We start from the raw sequence: 17,294 nt of genomic DNA on the forward strand, positions 1-17,294 counted from the left end.
TTTACCTAATACATTAATGCAAATATTATCTGACAATTGTACATGTGAAAGACCCTCCCACAATGTGCGTCTTCAGGACAGATTAGTATTGAATTGGGTGTATGCTGTTTGAGAAGATTGTTGTCTAATATTAAGACTTGCATTTAGGAGACATGTGATTCACATCCAAGTTCAGCTATTCTCTTAGTTTTCAATAGTTGCCCTGAGTTAGTGCACGCAAATTCCAACCAAATTCCTTAAAATCGGCATATTCAGTTCCCTTCCCCATTCTGAGACAAAGTCATATAAACAGAACTGAAGTTTCATCATATCATGAACATGCGATTTGCTTCATAAACATTCATTGGTGGAATTATATGTGATTTACGAGAATATCATCTGTGGAAATCACTCTGAATTTTTGCAATTTTTGGCAACAACATTTATGTCTTTTTATTGTTGCTATTGTTTGTTCGTTTAACTCACCTTACACAGATGCTGCAGTCAGTATCATTTTCTCATTGATTTTTTCACATTTCACCCATTGTTACTCTGGGAATATTGGAGTTCGTAATCCATTCAACACATTCAGTTGTTTATTTTACATATTCTGTGTCCTCCCCTTCATATCATGGGACTTCCTACGACTCCCCACCCTTTCCTCTACTTTTCCTTTACCTTCCCATTTTCCTACACAAATAACCTGCAGACAAAAGTGTATGATGACAATGGTAAACTGACTGGTGGTCAGATAATACAGTTTTCTGCATTTCATCACTTCTCCTGTGTACTGAATCAGCCAGCTGTTCTGAATGGCTCAGATGCTTTTAATGAAAAATGCCACATTATACAACTTATTGAACATAATTTTCATCAGTTCACCTTTATTTATAGGCACTTTTAGCCCACTGTTGCATAGCCACATGAAAGATGATCCAAATGCACATATTTGAAGACACCAATGCCACATATTGACACTGTTAATTTCAGTGATGATACGGTATTCTCAGTTCATTTCTGACAGATATTGCAGCCTTCACAGACAGCATTGTGCTGTATTAATTTTGATTACACGCTGTCTGCAGTTGCACAATTTTTCTGCTGGGTGTAAATTTTATTCTTAATTTATCTTTGTTTTGCGATGAATGCATGTTTTTAAAGGTGAAATGGAGGCCACGCTTGCTTGAAATTAACATACCACTAAAGCAAAACTTATCTTGTTTCGAGCATCAAAGCTTCCCAGATTACGTGGAACACCACAGACTCTGGAAAGGTAATCACTTAGATTCACATTCACATTCCAGGGGGCACGGAAGAAAATACAGATACAGAAGAAATTCCTGAAGAAATAACACAGCCAGAGACAGCAGGTTCAAATGTAGGTCATATGAGGCGTCGTTTCCATGAGCTGTTGGATGATGCTTTTAGCCTGTTTGGAAGTCGCAGTGAAAGTCCTGGACTGGAAGATGGAACCAGCAGCCCTCCTATGTTGCACAGAGTCCATTCAGCAATTGTCAGGTGAGGATAGCAATCAAATTTGTATCACTGTAAGCTTAATGCACCTACTAAATCACACTAGCTTATCACAGAAAGCACTATTGATACCCATTTGTCTGCAAAAACCTGTGAGACAAAACGGTACAGAAAGTGGATGCATGCAAATATGTAAGTACAAAGCAAAATGTGTATGACTTGTGGCAGAAAAGATATGAGACTGTTTCAACATAACTTTTTATTCATTATCATAGTATATTGCACTGTTGTCTTCTTGCATGAATGGTACACTTGGTCTCATCTCAATCTTTCCAGAAAAAGACTTCATTCAACCTCATTTAAAATATTTCAGTGTTGCTAATAATCTTGAAATCTCAACAATTTAAATAATTTTTTCTCTCGTGGCAAAAGCAGGTAAATTTATAAATGTCCCAAAAGAGGCCAAACAACTGATATAAAGGGAGCAATGTAAAGTACAAAATATGGACTCTAGTTTGAAATACAAAACAAAAGTCTTAAAATTATTGAATATAAGAATAACAGTCAACGTCTTATGCAGCTGCTATGCAATAGATGATCTGAGTTAGGTTTGCCAGAATTTCTTCCATGTTCTTTCCTTCTTTCACATAAAAATAAAGTCAATAAGAAATAAACTGTCACAGTTAGAATGTCACAATGTAACTCTTTGAAAAATTTTGTGTCCCAACTAAAAATCAAACTGGTCACAGAGGAGAAATGTTAACACCAAACTGAATGCGTCCTGCATACTGACAATTTCATCTTTGCCAGCATATATGTCTGCACTGAAGGGATAACATTCTGTCTTGTGTGAAAGTTCATGCTTACAGTTTTCTGACAGTTTACTAGCAGTCTGTTTGCCTCAAACCAAGGTTTTATGTGACAGGTAGTTTCATTGCCTGTTTCTTGAAGTGCATCTTCTCTGTCGGAAATTAAAATGTTTGTATCATCAGCATACAAAAAATAATTAGCAGTAAGGATGTTTTCTGGGAAGTCATCAGTGAACAACATGAAAAGGACTGGGCGAAGAACAGATCACAATGGGACATCACAAGTCATATTTAGGGTATCTGATCTGCAGTATGTAGAATCCTGGGGGTTTATGATTTCTGCATAGTTTCTCCTTTCACTTAGATAGCTACTAAACCAGCTGTGGGCAGTACCCCTGATTCCAAATTTCTCAAGCTTTCCGAGGAGCAACTTATATCAGAGGCTTTGGGTTGGTCAAGGAACACACCAACAACAGGCTGTTTGTGATCAATTAGACTTGAACACTTCTCTAAAATCTCATATAGTGCATTTATGGTTGACCTATTTTTGCAAAATCCATATTGAGAAGATGTTATAATGTTGTTGGAGTTTGAAAGGCTTTCTAATTTTATGGAAACACAATATTCAAAAATTTGGATAATATTGCAACAGGCCTATAATTTTCCATGGCAGTTTTCTCTCCTTTCTTGTACAATGGTATAATTTTAGAAATTTTTAACTGGTCAGTAATCATTCCCTCCTCAAAAGAGGTGTTAATGATATTAGACAGGGGTCCACAGATGAAACTTGATCACTTTTCAAGTAAAAATCACTATACCATATCACAGCTGGCAGAGAAAATTTTTTGATTCTTTTCCCTGTACCTTCATAAGGTGTTGTTGGAGATAGGAAAACAGAGTTCAAGGGAATATCATTATTAGGATGAGAGTGTACATGGTGTTTGAACAGGCTGGCAATACAATTTGTGAAATTTCCGGAAAGTGTTTGTTAAAACCATTGCCAATTTTATGTATATTTTCTGTTTTTTGTCCTTCTGTGTTCAACTTAATTTGTCCTCTACAGGTCTCTTTCTTCCAGTTTGGTCATTTATTATGCTCCATATTGTCTTCCATTTGTTAGTGGAGTTCCTAAAGGGGTTATCATTGTAATCCTTTTTTGCTGCTTTAATCACTCTTCTATGAGTATTTTTTAAAGTGCAAATTAAACTCTTCCAACTTTTCACTGTCCAGTAGCCTCATTTTTACTGAGGATGTTTTAATGCCTATTGGGGTTAATCCAAGAATTTTTCTTTTTGTGGGTGACTGGGTCATAGTTTCCATTTTTTTTTTTAATGATAATTGAAGTGCTACTGGGATATCTGTATGAAGTTTTCAAGTTTTTCATCTACCATTACTAAGTCATGTACACTTTTGCAGCCCTCTCTTCTTGTAGTGGCATGGGTGTGTGTAAGCACATATGTATATGTATGTTTACATATGTGTGTGTGTGTGTGTGTGTGTGTGTGTGTGTGAGTGTGTGTGTGCTTTATTTATCTCAAAAAAGATTACTCCAAAAGCTAGCAAGTTTTCTTTCTTTTTGAGTGTACCTGTTCATGACTTACTGCTTCTGCTTTACAGTGAGTGGTCTTCTTTAATCCAAAAGTATTTACATTCTACCAGCACTTTCTCACAAATTTTGTTTTCTCAATATTTTACACCAAAGATGCAAATAAACTGCCAAAAACACATAATAAAAATTCAATTTTATTTTGCAAGTAAATCAGTGATTTTTCTGCTTCAGTAACTCCAAGTGAGCCTAGTGAAGTGCATTTTTTATAGTGACCAATGATGAAAATACACCATTGGCCACCACCATTTTAAGAATGTACATGAATAACATTTCCAGTTGTGAGTTTACCTGTTCCGGGGCCAAGGGTGGAATCAGATCTGGTTGTTTGCTATCATAAATGGTTTTAGTTTTTATGTTTTACCCTGTGACTTTTTTGTCTACAGAGATCATTGGTTGGTCAAGAAGCCATTCAGAAAGTTACTTTTCATCATTACTGAGCACATTACATGAATTGTGATTTTCCAATTGGCTTCCTAGTTCTTTTTTCCAAGCCAAACACACTATATGAACAAAACTCATTATTTCTACAACAATCTTCCTAAAAACTGTCAAATAATGGAAAATCCAGGTAGGAATATCAACAGTGTAGGAAAAGATAGATTGCTAATTACCATATAGGTGATATGTTAAGTTGCAGATAAGCACAAGTTAAAGAGGTGTACTTGCTTATTTGCATGAATGATGTGTGTTTCTCTTTTACTTATGAAGCCTGTAAGTGTCTTTTAATTGTGCCTTAATGTATCATTTTTATGGTAAGCACCAATCTATGTTTTTGTACATTTGTAAACACAATGTTATGTCTTATTCAAAGTTAGTGAAGTTAGTGAACCCTTCAGTGACAAGACCAATAGTGAAGAACTTAACCTTTTATTTAAGCATATTGTCTCTGATGGATACGTTTCGTCCTTAAGCCATTTCAGTGAACATTCTTCAGGATACAAGATCTCACCTTGCCAGGTCAACTGCCTCCCACTATATGACATTTATACAGCAATCTGACTTTTCAGGATTGCCAAACAGCATGAATGGTGGAATCCTGAAAGTTTTCACTACATCCTTTCCTCACTACATATTCTGTGGGGCCTGTTACCTGATTCTTTTCTACAGGACTTGAATATTTATACGTCTTTGAAGTCATTTTTGCAGCTGATGTATATACTGTAGTATGTTATGAATGTGTCTAGAAGAGTTGATTGATTTGTTGAGGTCTGACTGAGCAAGAGTTGATTTTTTGTATGTGGGGCAGTGGTTTCTAGAACCAACAGTACTGGATAACATGATCCTCATCAGTTCTTCAGTACTGAATTGTGTATTATTTTCTGCAGTGTACTTGGTCTATTTACTGTTACAGTTTACAATAGTGGACAACAACCTCTGTCATAAAAACATTGTTCCTCGTGTTACTTTTCTCTGGTAGCAGCAGTTTTCTCCAAGTCAAGTGCTCATGATTCACACTGGACACAGTAACAAATTAACAGTTCAGTGCCTGTATGACCTTGAAGATGGAGTGTCCTATACAGCCACAATATGGTGACTATGATGAAATACAACTGTGTTGGAGATTTAATATGCAGAGTTTTATCAGGTATCTTCTGGGACTCTCTTCGTAAAAACTGAACACTACCCACTAAGGAACTGTTCAAATGTAAGTTATCTTCTACTGAGAGAAAAAAATATATTAAAATTCTCTGAAATTTTGAGGGCTATAAGATGCCAGCTCTTATTTAAATTTAATGCAGTTTCCTAATTGCTTTCATTTGTTTTGCCAGTCACATTTTAAGATATGTCACTGATAGTGATTATCTCACTGTTACAAAAACTTTTCATCACTTTTCTTAGAATTTTATAACCAAATTTGTAATGTAATTTCAGCAGTTACATTCTGATGCCACTTACAACACAAGATTTAAGAGGGTTTAATCTACTTATATGGATATTAGTATTCTAAAACAACAGATTTCATGTGACTCTTCAAAGTTTCCTGGTGGATGTGTTGTAAATAATCTTCTTCTCAGTCATACCTAGCCACCAGCAAGGTTGAACCACCTGAAGATGTCGGACAGTTGCGCCAAGGAAATGTTGGGGAATTTGCACTATGGGATCCAGCGGCAAAACCATGAAGACTATTAACATACAGATTTCATATTAGCCAGTGATTATGTATTTGTCTCTTTTTGCTGTTGTTTATGTCATGCACTGATATTAGAAGCTAGTAATTGAGACTGTATATTAAACTATGATTCTGAAATGTGGATATATATCTAAGAAAATATTGTCAGTATCGGTGAAGCTGGTTCTCACAACATTGGTATGGGTTTCTGAGGGGAATTAGATTATACAAAATAACAAAAAATTCTTTAATAATTATCATTGAGGAAATAATAATTGAAATTAGTATAACAACTTTCAGTTTAGAAGTAAAAGAGCTTATAAAAGTAGCAAGACTTTTGTTGAGGCTATAACTATTACCTTTCCATAAATTTCAATTTTTAAAGCTGAAATTCCAAATGCTGGTCACGGTATTTTTTTATTTATACAGGGAGTCAGAGGAGGAACAGTCAATATTCAAGTTTACGACAGGAATTATCATTTGAAGCAAAAATGTCTAGTAAACATGGTTTCTGAAATGCATATCCTAAGAGCCTGAACACTTCTTCATCTTTGATACTAAGAAACAGATCTCTTCTACTGCAGGCTCTTTGCTTCACATATTTTGAGAGGTGGTAGTATGGACCAAAACAAGAAAAAAAGTCTGGTAAACTTGAGCTTTAAAATACTCACCTTAAGAAGTATGAGAACTTGTTCATCTTTGCTGCTATGAAACACATCTCGTCTACTAAACAAGTGTTCATAGCCCTTAAGGCATGCATTTCAGAGCCCTTGTTTACTAGAAAATTTTTCTTACTTTGGTCCACACAACCTCCTTCCAAAATATGGAAAGCAAAGAGCTTGTCAAAGAAGACATTTGTTTCACAGTATGAAAGATGAAGAAATGGTTGTATCTCTTAAGGTATATATTTTAGGGCCCTTGTTTAGTAGATGTTTTTGCTCCAAATGATCATTCCTGTCATATCCCTGAATACTGACAATTCTTCTGGGACACCTTTCTCAATCCAGTTCAATTTCTTTATCCACAGATTGACAATGTATGTTGTATGGATGAAGGTAATACATAGCTATGGCTAGTTTCAATAAAATTTCTTATATTTAAGTTGTTTGCAGTCTTACATAAAAATACAATCTTCTTACACCATTATACATAAATAATTTTATTTTTTAACATTCAGCTATTCTTCAGTGTCATGAAAGCTATGCATTATTAAAAATTGTTTTAGCTCTACTCTGTATTTATGAAATTCTTCAATTTTGTTTATTGTGCCAGGCAATGTGCAAAAAACATATTGTTGGTTGATAATGTACACTTCCTGGTAAAGAGCTTTTCTGTGGTTGTCTCTGTGAAAGTGTCTGTTTCCTGTTATTTAATTATGAACTTGATTTTCAGAGCTGAAAATTCCTGATGAATTTTCAGAAAGCACATACATTTATACATGTGTCAGCCAGGAGTGTCATCATTTCCGTACATGACTCTCTACACTGAACTTCTTTCATTACTTTAACAACACTTTTTTTTTAAGTTTGAAAGTTTGTCTTGCCGTACTTGTATTTCCCCAGAAGATCACACAATATCTAAGGATGCTGTTCGCTTAAGCATAATAAGCACACAACAGTAATTCAACACTGCAGCAGTCCCAAAGGATTCTTAGCACTTGACAGCAGTTACTTAGTGTTTTGTACAGAAATTCTAGATGCTTCTCCCATCTCAAGTGATTATCCACCCACATGCCTAGACATTTTGTAGATGGAGCTTACGCGATAACATAGTTACCTAACTCAGCTTTTATGCTGCTTCTAGCTTAATTTCTAATATTACAGAAATTTATCCATATCACATTTTCCTTATTTATGGCCAAAGCATTAACCCTCAACCATTTTCCTGCCTCATCTATTGTCTAAGAGACATTCTGCTGTAGGTTATCCTCCATATATTCTTTCACGAAAATGTCCATGTTGTCAGCAAACATCAGTGTGTCTGCAGCACTCTGATGGTTTGGCAAATCATTTATATATACCAGGAACAACAGAGAGCCTAATACAGAGCCCTCACACACTCCATATCTAGTATTTTGTAAGCTGCAAGGTATTCCTTGCCTATGTAAACATATTTGTACTCTCTGTTGTCTATCAGATTTGAACCATTTGAAAGCCATTCCTCAAACCCCATAACAATATAATTTCACAAGCAGTAAATCGTGGCTGATTAGGTTAAATGCTTTGGATAAATCCAAGAATATCCCACAGCTTAGTTCATTCCTATCCAAGACTGCTGTTGCCATTGATTTGTTCTTCCTAAACCCATTTTGAGCACTGATGAGTATTTTATTTTTGTTCAGGAGATCGCCTAGCCATTCATTCATTACTCTTTCTAATACTTTAGAAAAACCTGTCTATTGTGACACTGGTCTATAATTGTTTTTATGTCAGCTGATCTATTCTTTTTGTAGAGTGGCTTTATAATGGATAACTTTAGTTCTGATGGAAACACCTCTGTCCTGAAAGAAGTATTAATAATGTCAGCTAGCGGACCTAAGCTGAAACAAGGCTCCAGGAGCAGACAACATTCCATTAGAACTACTGATAGCCTTAGGAGAGCCAGCCCAGACAAAACTCTACCATCTGGTGAGCAAGGTGTATGAGACAGGCGAAATACCCTCAGACTTCAAGAATAAGATAATAATTCCAATCCCAAGGAAAGCAGGTGTTCACAGATGTGAAAATTACTGAACTATCAGTTTAATAAGCCATGGCTGCAAAATATTAACATGAATTCTTTACAGATAAATGGGAAAACTGGCAGAAGCCAACCTCGGCAAAGATCTGCTTGAATTCCATAAAATTTTGGACCCTACGACTTATCTTAGAAAATAGATTAAGGAAAGGCAAACCTATGTTTCTAGCATTTGTAGACTTAGAGAAAGCTTTTGACAATGTTGACTAGGATAATCTCTTTCAAATTCTGAAGATGGCAGGGGTAAAATACAGGGAGCGAAAGGCTATTTACAATTTGTACAAAAACCAGATGGCAGTTATAAGAATCGAGGGCCATGAAATGGAAGCAGTGGTTGGGAAGGGAGTGAGACATGGTTGAAGCCTATCCCTGATGTCATTCAATCTGCATATTGTGCAAGCAGTAAAGGAAGCAAAGAAAAATTTGGAGTAGGAATTAAAATCCATGGAGAGAAAATAACAACTTTGAGACTCGCTGATGACATTGTAATTCTTTCACAGACAGCAAAGGACCTGGAAGAGCAGCTGAACGGACTGGACAGTGTCTTGAAAGGAGGATATAAGATGAACATAATCAAAAGCAAAACGAGGGTAATGGAACATAGTCGAATTAAATCAGGTGATGCTGAGGGTATTGGATTATGAAATGAGGTGCTTAAAGTAGTAAATGAGTTTTGCTGTTTGGGGAGCAAAATAACTGATGATGGTCGAAGTAGAGAGGATATAAAATGTAGACTGGCAATGGCAAGGAAAGCGTTTCTGAAGAAGAGAAAATTTGTTAACATCAAGTATAGATTTAAGTGTCAGGAAGTCTTTTCTGAAAGTAATTGTATGGAGTAGAGCTAGGTATGAATGTGAAACATGGATGATGAACAGTTTAGACAAGAAGAGAATAGAAGCTTTTGAAATGTGGTGCTACAGAATAATGCTGAAGATTAGATGGGTAAATCACATAACTAATGAGGAGGCACTGAACAGAATTGAGGAGAAGTGGAATTTGTGGCACAACTTGACTAGAAGAATGGATTGGTGGACAGGACACTTCAAATATTTTCAAAAAACTAACGATAGCCAAAGTTCATCAAAAGAAACTGATTCTAAGATTGATGGCAATGTATGCTTCAGATAATACCAGCTCATCCCTGGAAGGCTACAGCAACAATACAGAAATAATAATAACCCATGAAGAAGACAAACTGGAAAAAATAATGAAAATGACTGTGACAGAAATGAGACGGCAGCTATAAGAGTCAAGAGACACGAAATAGAAGCAATAGTTGAGGAGGGAGTGAGACATCATATCGTTGATGTTATTCAACCTGTACATTAAACAAGCAGTAAAGGAAACAAAAGAAAAATATGGTGTAGGAATTAAAATCCAGGGAGAAGAAATAAAAACCTTGAGATTTGCTCATGACATTGTAATTCTGCCAGAGACAGCAAAGGATTTGGAAGAACAGTTGAATGGAATGGACAGTGTCTTGAAAGGAGGATAAAAGATTAACATCATCAAAAGCAAAAAGAGGATAGTGGAATGTAGTTGAATTAAATGAGTTAATTCTGAGATATTTAGATTAGGAAAGAGACACTTAAATTAGTATACGAGTTTTGCTATTTGGGTAGCAAAATAACTGAAGATGGTCAAAGTAGAGACTAGCAATGGCAAGGAAAGTGTTTCTGAAGAAGAGAAATTTGTTAACATCAAGTAGAGATTTACATGTCAGGAAGTCATTTCTGTAAGTATTTGTATGGAGTGTGCTCATGTATGGAAGTGCAATGTGGACGATAAATAGTTTAGACAAAAAAAGAATAGAAGCTTTCGAAATGTGGTGCTACAGAAGAATGCTGAAGATTAGATGGGTAGATCACATAACTAATGAGGAGGTATTGAATAAAATAAGGGAGAAGAGAAATTTGTGGCACACCTTGACTAGAAGAAGGGATCGGTTGGTAGGACATGTTCTGAGGCATCAAAGGATCACCAATTTAGTATTGGAGGGCTGCATGGAGGGTAAAAATCGTAGAGGGAGACCAAGAGATGAATACACTAAGCAGATTCAGAAGGTTGTAGGTTGCAATAGGTACTGGAATATGAAGAAGCTTGCACAGGATAGAGTAGCATGGAGAGCTGCATCAAACCAGTCTCAGGACTGAAGACAACAACAACAACAGCTAGCTGAGAATCTAAACTGATGGAATTATGTTTGATTACCTTGTCTGGAATTCTGTTGATACCACTAAACATTTTATTTTTAATTTATTAATAGCATTTCACACTTGAGATTCTGTTACTAGGTGTGGAAATATGGTCTTTTATGTTTTTAGCATTTAATTGCACGTAATGTTCTGTTGGCTACAGTTCATATAAACAAATAAAAAATTTAGTAATTTTTATTTTTTACTCCTGTAATTATTACTCTTCAGCACCACCCTCGCCCCATTGTCATTCAGTGTAAACAAATCTGACACACAGAAATGCCTTCACATTCAAATTATACCCTCACATTATAGCAATGCACTCCATAAAGAGCACTGTTATCCATAAAAAAGAATAAATAACCAGTCACACTCATCATATGCCTGAATAAAAGCTCAGAGGATATTTGCTACTGTGCCTTCAAGCTGTTAAATAACCATTTCAGATAATGTGGAGGTGAGAATATGTGCTAGTGCTAACTCATAATCATAATGGTAGTCTACTGCTGTGATGATGTTTTGTGCATAAATATGATGCAAAGGCTATATGCTGGATGCTCACTTTTCAGAAAGCAAAATATAGCCTCTTTTCTGGGCCGCCATCTGTAGTATTATTTTTAGCTTAGTGGGTCATGTATTAGGAACGCATGTGCTCAGAGTTCACAACTTCATAACAACATTTTGAGTTAACATTCTGTAACCTTCTGATTTATCTAAGACTTGATGCACTTCAGTTGCATTTTGCCAAATGTTTCATTATGTAAGATTATGAGTAAGATTACTGCCCCTGTGATTAGATGATTTTGGTAGTGTTATTGAATTCACAGTTTTAAATTAGACTTTGGGGAACTCCAGTGGTGTTTTCTACCTGACATCATGACCAACCAATGTGCAGTCCCCAATAATTGATCATTTGTTCAGTTCAGCTGGAAAACCTTTTCCCTCTTCTTAAAGGTATGTTAACAGTTGCACTGTAAGCTGTCCCAGGCATGGCATTCTCCCCAGAATTTATCAGCATATCTTGACTGATTTTAACTGTCATGCTTACTGTTTATTATCAGTGTTACATTTTAATGAAATCTCAGACTATCACTGGAATTATGCACCCAATGACAACAGATATACTACAGAATTATTACTACATTAAATTGTATTTTATTTAATTAGCAAACTCTGTGTAGTACTAAGTGTATTACTATCTTATCAGGCCAGTGGGTGGGCCACCGGGTGTATCTGCGCAGCGGCCACACACCACGGAGCTTCGACGACCTGCAACAGCATCTACACCTCTAACTGCAGCAGCCAGGCCACGTGGAGCTTGGGGAACAGTGGAACACTCTCCACTCTCAAGTGCAGGTCGTTCAAGGCCATTAAGTGCTGGTCCTTTCCACCGTCCACGTTTACCAACTGCTCCAGAGGTGGACTGTGCTCTGGTACTCTGTGATTCTCGACTTGCACCCTCTGATCCTGCTGTACCTCTCATTGCTGCCATAAAGGAGGAGCTGCAGAAGTTTTCTGACAGTGCACAGCCACCTGTTACTCTTCCTGGAAGCACTTCATCTAAAACGTAGCCCAAGGATCCTAGTACATGATGCATAGTCAAAGAGCAAAGAATTTCACGGTCGTATTTCTTCATGAGCCTGTTGCTACAACTGAAATTGTTACATTTGAACTAACATAATTTAAATACCACTTGATGGGAATGACATATGCTAGCCAAATACAGAGACAATGGATATCATACATGAACTCAGTTGGCCCATCTAAAATAATTTTACAGCATGAATATTGCAGAGTAAAGATGAGAAGATGGTATGTTTATAAGTATGGTATATAACTGAAGCACACTTATTAATTTCATCCCACATATCAGATTTGATAGGTAAACTTGAAAGGCCTTACAATTTAAACACCCTCAGATGCTGCAGTAATGCAGGCAGTTGCCAAATGTAAACAGATAAATCTTGTATATTGTTCTGACTTACGTTAGTTAGTTTCAGTGTAGCTAGTATATTATTATTATGTCTCTTCAAATGTTTAGTAATGTTGATGATCTTGCTTTCATAGACAAAGAGGCATATTAGGTTTTTGAGGTACAGTTGGTATGGAACTGTTGTTCAAGATATGGTATAAAATATGGACCAAAAGTAAATTATGACAAAATAAAGTATAAGGCACAAAAATTATTTTATACGGTTCCATAAATATTCTTTTTTTCACTTTTTGCCATAGATCCCCTCACACTTCTTACTTCATAGCCTTGGTTCACAGCATTCATAACTAAAGGAATATCCTTTATTTCACATATTTTTACAATTCTTCATAATATACAAATAATGTAAGCAATTGAAAGTAATTTTTGTTAGACAAGTTAACAGTTAGAGCACTGTCACATTTAGAGTGAGCCAAGCAACAGAGGCCAAGATTTTTTCTGTGTGTTTCAGCAGAAATACAAGACTGTGTCTTGTCATGAAGCAAAACAATTACACCAAACTTTCAGACGTGCTATCTGTTATACAATGTAGGCTTAAATATACTGTTGTTACTTGAAAAAATAAGGCAAGTGTCTATGAAGAAGGTAAAACTAAATGCATGATTTTTTATTACTGCAGTTGATTCTCATTGATAAAATTTATTAATAAACCAGAATAATTGGCAAAAGATACACATATTGTCTCGATTTTAGGCCATTACACCAGAGAGTTGACTCAGAGCCTCTTTGGAAAGACTCAAATCCCATACCTCAGCATTACTTTCAATATAGCTGGAATTTCAATAAAAATGACAACTTCTAGCTAATCTACTGTATATTGTAGACTGCATTTTATAGACTTTTTCATTTAGAAGTTATATAAACAATGTATTTGTTGAAGTCAGATATTAATAAGGATTACCAAAATACGTCATTATATGTTGGGAAACTATTTACTGAACAACCTTTATCAAACAACCTTTGTTACAGCTCTTGTGATGTGGGCTTTGGCTGTATCTTCCTAGAGCCACAGCCTTAAAAAGCATGAACATAAAAAAATTGTAACACACATGTCACCATTACTGCAGCTGCTCTTACTTCTTCAAAAAAGTAAGAACTAGCAATTCCTGATTTCAAAACAGCACACCAACCTACAATCTTATTACTGTGAAGAGGCCTGTGCTACAACTCATATAATTTTTCTACAGACTAAAATGAGAAATTTCTTTTTTCACTGTATCATAAGTGTGGGTTTCTCCATGGTGTTCAAAACAGCACACAAGCAAAAACTGAAATTTGAAACATCCACTCACGAATAAGTTGTGTCCAATAAATCTACATTCAAGTTGCATTCAAACAGTCATTATTTTGTGCAGGTAAAAACCAACTCTCTTTCAAGAGCATGGTGCAACAAGCAGCAAGAGAGGGTCATAGTTGGAACAACAAAGGATGAATAAATAAATAAATAAATTAGATCTACTGTAGTGCCAGAGGCTCTCGCTTCTCAACCTTTTAACATTTTGTAGATTCCAAATGAGGCTTTGCTCTTTATGGTTGATCCAGTTAAGGGAAATAATCCACTCACTGTTTGAGTATTTTGTTACAATCAGAGACTGCCCCAATATACCCAACATAATCATCAATAGACAATGTGTTGCACAGTAATAGTTGAATCCCTAATGTGAAAAAACTGCCCCTAACAAAAATGCGAAATTAATTTTTAAGTATGTTTGGGCTACAAATATGAACACACTGAACTCTTCACATGGAGTTGGAAGTTGAATTAGTTAGTCAGTGTCCTTCTTCCAGGTATCATCCACTTCAGAAACATACCTACCTTATACACCATAATGTATGATAATATTATGTTATTACATGAGATTGCTGAACTTCCAGTTAGAAACTAAACTTCCAAACTTCCATGATAACTGTATTACACCATTTTCTAGTAGCTACTCTCCAGATTTTATCTTGGAGTAAATGACTTTAAACAAATTAAAAACATCTTGCACATCAGACCTATGATTGCAATTATGGTAAGTCAAGATGTGAACACTGGGTCTCTTTGTGTGGAAGATTGGGGTGATACACTGTTCCCACAATTCCACATTGTACCATATGTTGAGAATGCAGTTCATTCTTTAACAGTATCACTGTACACCATGTGTCTGAGACCAAGTAAATATTGTACATAATCATCTTCAATTCATGAATGAATCCCACAGCTACAAAATGTAATGAACAGTGTTATAAGCTGATGTCAATTTTCTTTGAATAGCTTTTGTGTTTTGAAGTTACGTGGATACATTTTACAACATGTTTCTGTGTAGATCAGAAAAATGGAAATGCATATTACTCTACTGCAGCCTACATCCCAAAATGCTTACCACATACCTACTGGTAGTGCTTCAGTTTCATTTACATTCATTTATCAGCAAAAAGTATGCTTCAATGAATATCTGTATCTACATATTTTCTATAGCTCATGGTAAAGCAGATCAACATGTCAGCAATTTCATGTGGTTTTTTCTTTGTCTTTAGAAATTTTACTTGGTGTGAAGCATTATTCAGTTCATAATGTTCCCAATAAATACAGGTGCTCTAGCACAGACAGTTTAAAAATAATAATGCCTGTAATTTTTGTATCTGCTCAATATACAATTAAAAATATGTGTTCGATATATTTTCTTCATGTTGTTTGAATAGACACACAATGTACTGTGTCTGCAGTGAGTATTTTGCACTGCAAGTTTTTACAAACTACTAAAAAAGTTGAGACACTGGTAATAATAGAGAAGTCAACAGTGTGAGAAGACAGAAGGCCAAGATTAGACAAAAATCTTTTACACTCTGTTTCTGAATGAATGAAACCCTAGTTCTTCTCACTTGCACTTGTGACACTTGTCAGTTTTAACACTAGTTTGCAAACTTTAAAAAGAATCCATCTTAAAAGAAACTATAGTTTTGTTTTAGAGATGATTTCGTTTGCAGATGTTTAGTATCTCATCTATTACAATAGCAGATTTAAAATTAAATTTCAGTTTCTTCAAGATGTTTGTGAGTGAGGTGGATGTTAAGGAACAACAGCTGCAAATTATAAGAAGAATGAAATATTATTTCTTTCTATCTTTTCTCCATCTTTCCTACTTCTCTGTCATCTCCAGTTTGGAGCAAGGCTATATTTACAATAATCTTGATTTTATGTATGGAACCTGAAAGGAATGATACCCATGTGTGTGTGTGTGTGTGTGTGTGTGTGTGTGTGTGTGTGTGTTTGTTTGTTTGTTTGTTTGTTTGTTTGTTTGTTTGTTTTCATAGAAAGAAGGGAGATCTATTAAGTGTACCTATGTGCCTGCACATCATCTATGTGCGTAAGTCTGTCCTCATTTTTTGTTTATTTGTTTGTTGTTTTCATCCTGGAATTTCCAATATCACAAGACCATCTATAATCAATAAATTTAGCCGACAAAAAAGCTGAGGTAAACAATCAGAAATACATATTTTTATGTAATGGTACTGTGCGATAGATAGGATGCCAGGAATAGGCTACATTTTGCTGCAGCACTGCAGGATTCATTATCTATTGTAAAATGAAAAGTTTGAAAACTGCATATTGTTTTGAATAATTTACTTGTCACTGAGAAACATATGGAAGTGACAGTATAACAGTTTCCTGGTAATGGATGGTACTAGATCATTTCTATCAAAAGTGCCAGAAGCCACTGCATTATCACTTTTACATATCGTCATAGCTAGTTCAATAACGGCTTCCAATGATTCAGCTATAATATTTCATAAGTAGTATTGTTTTGTCAAATTGTGAATAAGTGGTAGAATAACTGTTTATTGAACATATCAATGAAAATAGTCAATTTTTGAAAATGTAGTGTAACTGGATAAATAAAAAATCTACTCACTGGGTGTGGAAAGGGGGGGGGGGGGGGGCAGGAGAACACACACACATAAAAGTTAAGGAAATCTGCAAGCCTTTGGAGCCAGTGGCTTTTTCTCCTGACATAGGGGTTGAAAGTGAAAGAAGAAGGATGAAGGAAAAGTATTGGTGAGATTTAGAAAACAGGGAGAGTTTGGGTAAGTTGCCCAGAACCCCAGATCAAGGGAGATATACAGGACGGGATCCTTCTCATGCCATCCGGTAAGTCTCTGCTGACCCGAGGTTCTGGGCGACTTTCTCAAACACTCCCTATTTCCTAAACCTCACCAGTCCTTTTTCATCATCCCTCTTCCTTTGTCTTCTGCATTTTTGCCACAAGAAGGAGCCATTTGCTCTGAAAGGTTGTGTATTTCCTTAACCATTATATGTGTGTGTTCTTCTGGCACCACTTGGCGAGCAGATTTTTTATCTGTCCAGTTACATTATGTTTATTGAAGGTGTTCTCTCCCATAGTACACA

At 35.7% G+C, this 17,294-nt stretch overlaps 1 protein-coding gene across 1 annotated transcript in view; it reads left to right on the forward strand.

Annotated features, from left to right (window-relative positions):
* Window positions 1–16,790, forward strand: part of LOC126281163 (uncharacterized) — a 299,866-nt gene extending 283,076 nt beyond the window's left edge. The window contains exons 9-10 of the mRNA XM_049979834.1: window positions 1,284–1,497; window positions 12,119–16,790. Coding sequence (XP_049835791.1) covers window positions 1,284–1,497; window positions 12,119–12,482 — 578 coding nt within the window. The 3' untranslated portion in view covers window positions 12,483–16,790. The remainder of the gene's footprint in view (window positions 1–1,283; window positions 1,498–12,118) is intronic.
* Window positions 16,791–17,294: the final 504 nt, after the last annotated feature.

The sequence above is a fragment of the Schistocerca gregaria genome, chromosome 7, assembly GCF_023897955.1.
Source record: "Schistocerca gregaria isolate iqSchGreg1 chromosome 7, iqSchGreg1.2, whole genome shotgun sequence".
Classification (NCBI taxonomy): domain Eukaryota; kingdom Metazoa; phylum Arthropoda; class Insecta; order Orthoptera; family Acrididae; genus Schistocerca; species Schistocerca gregaria.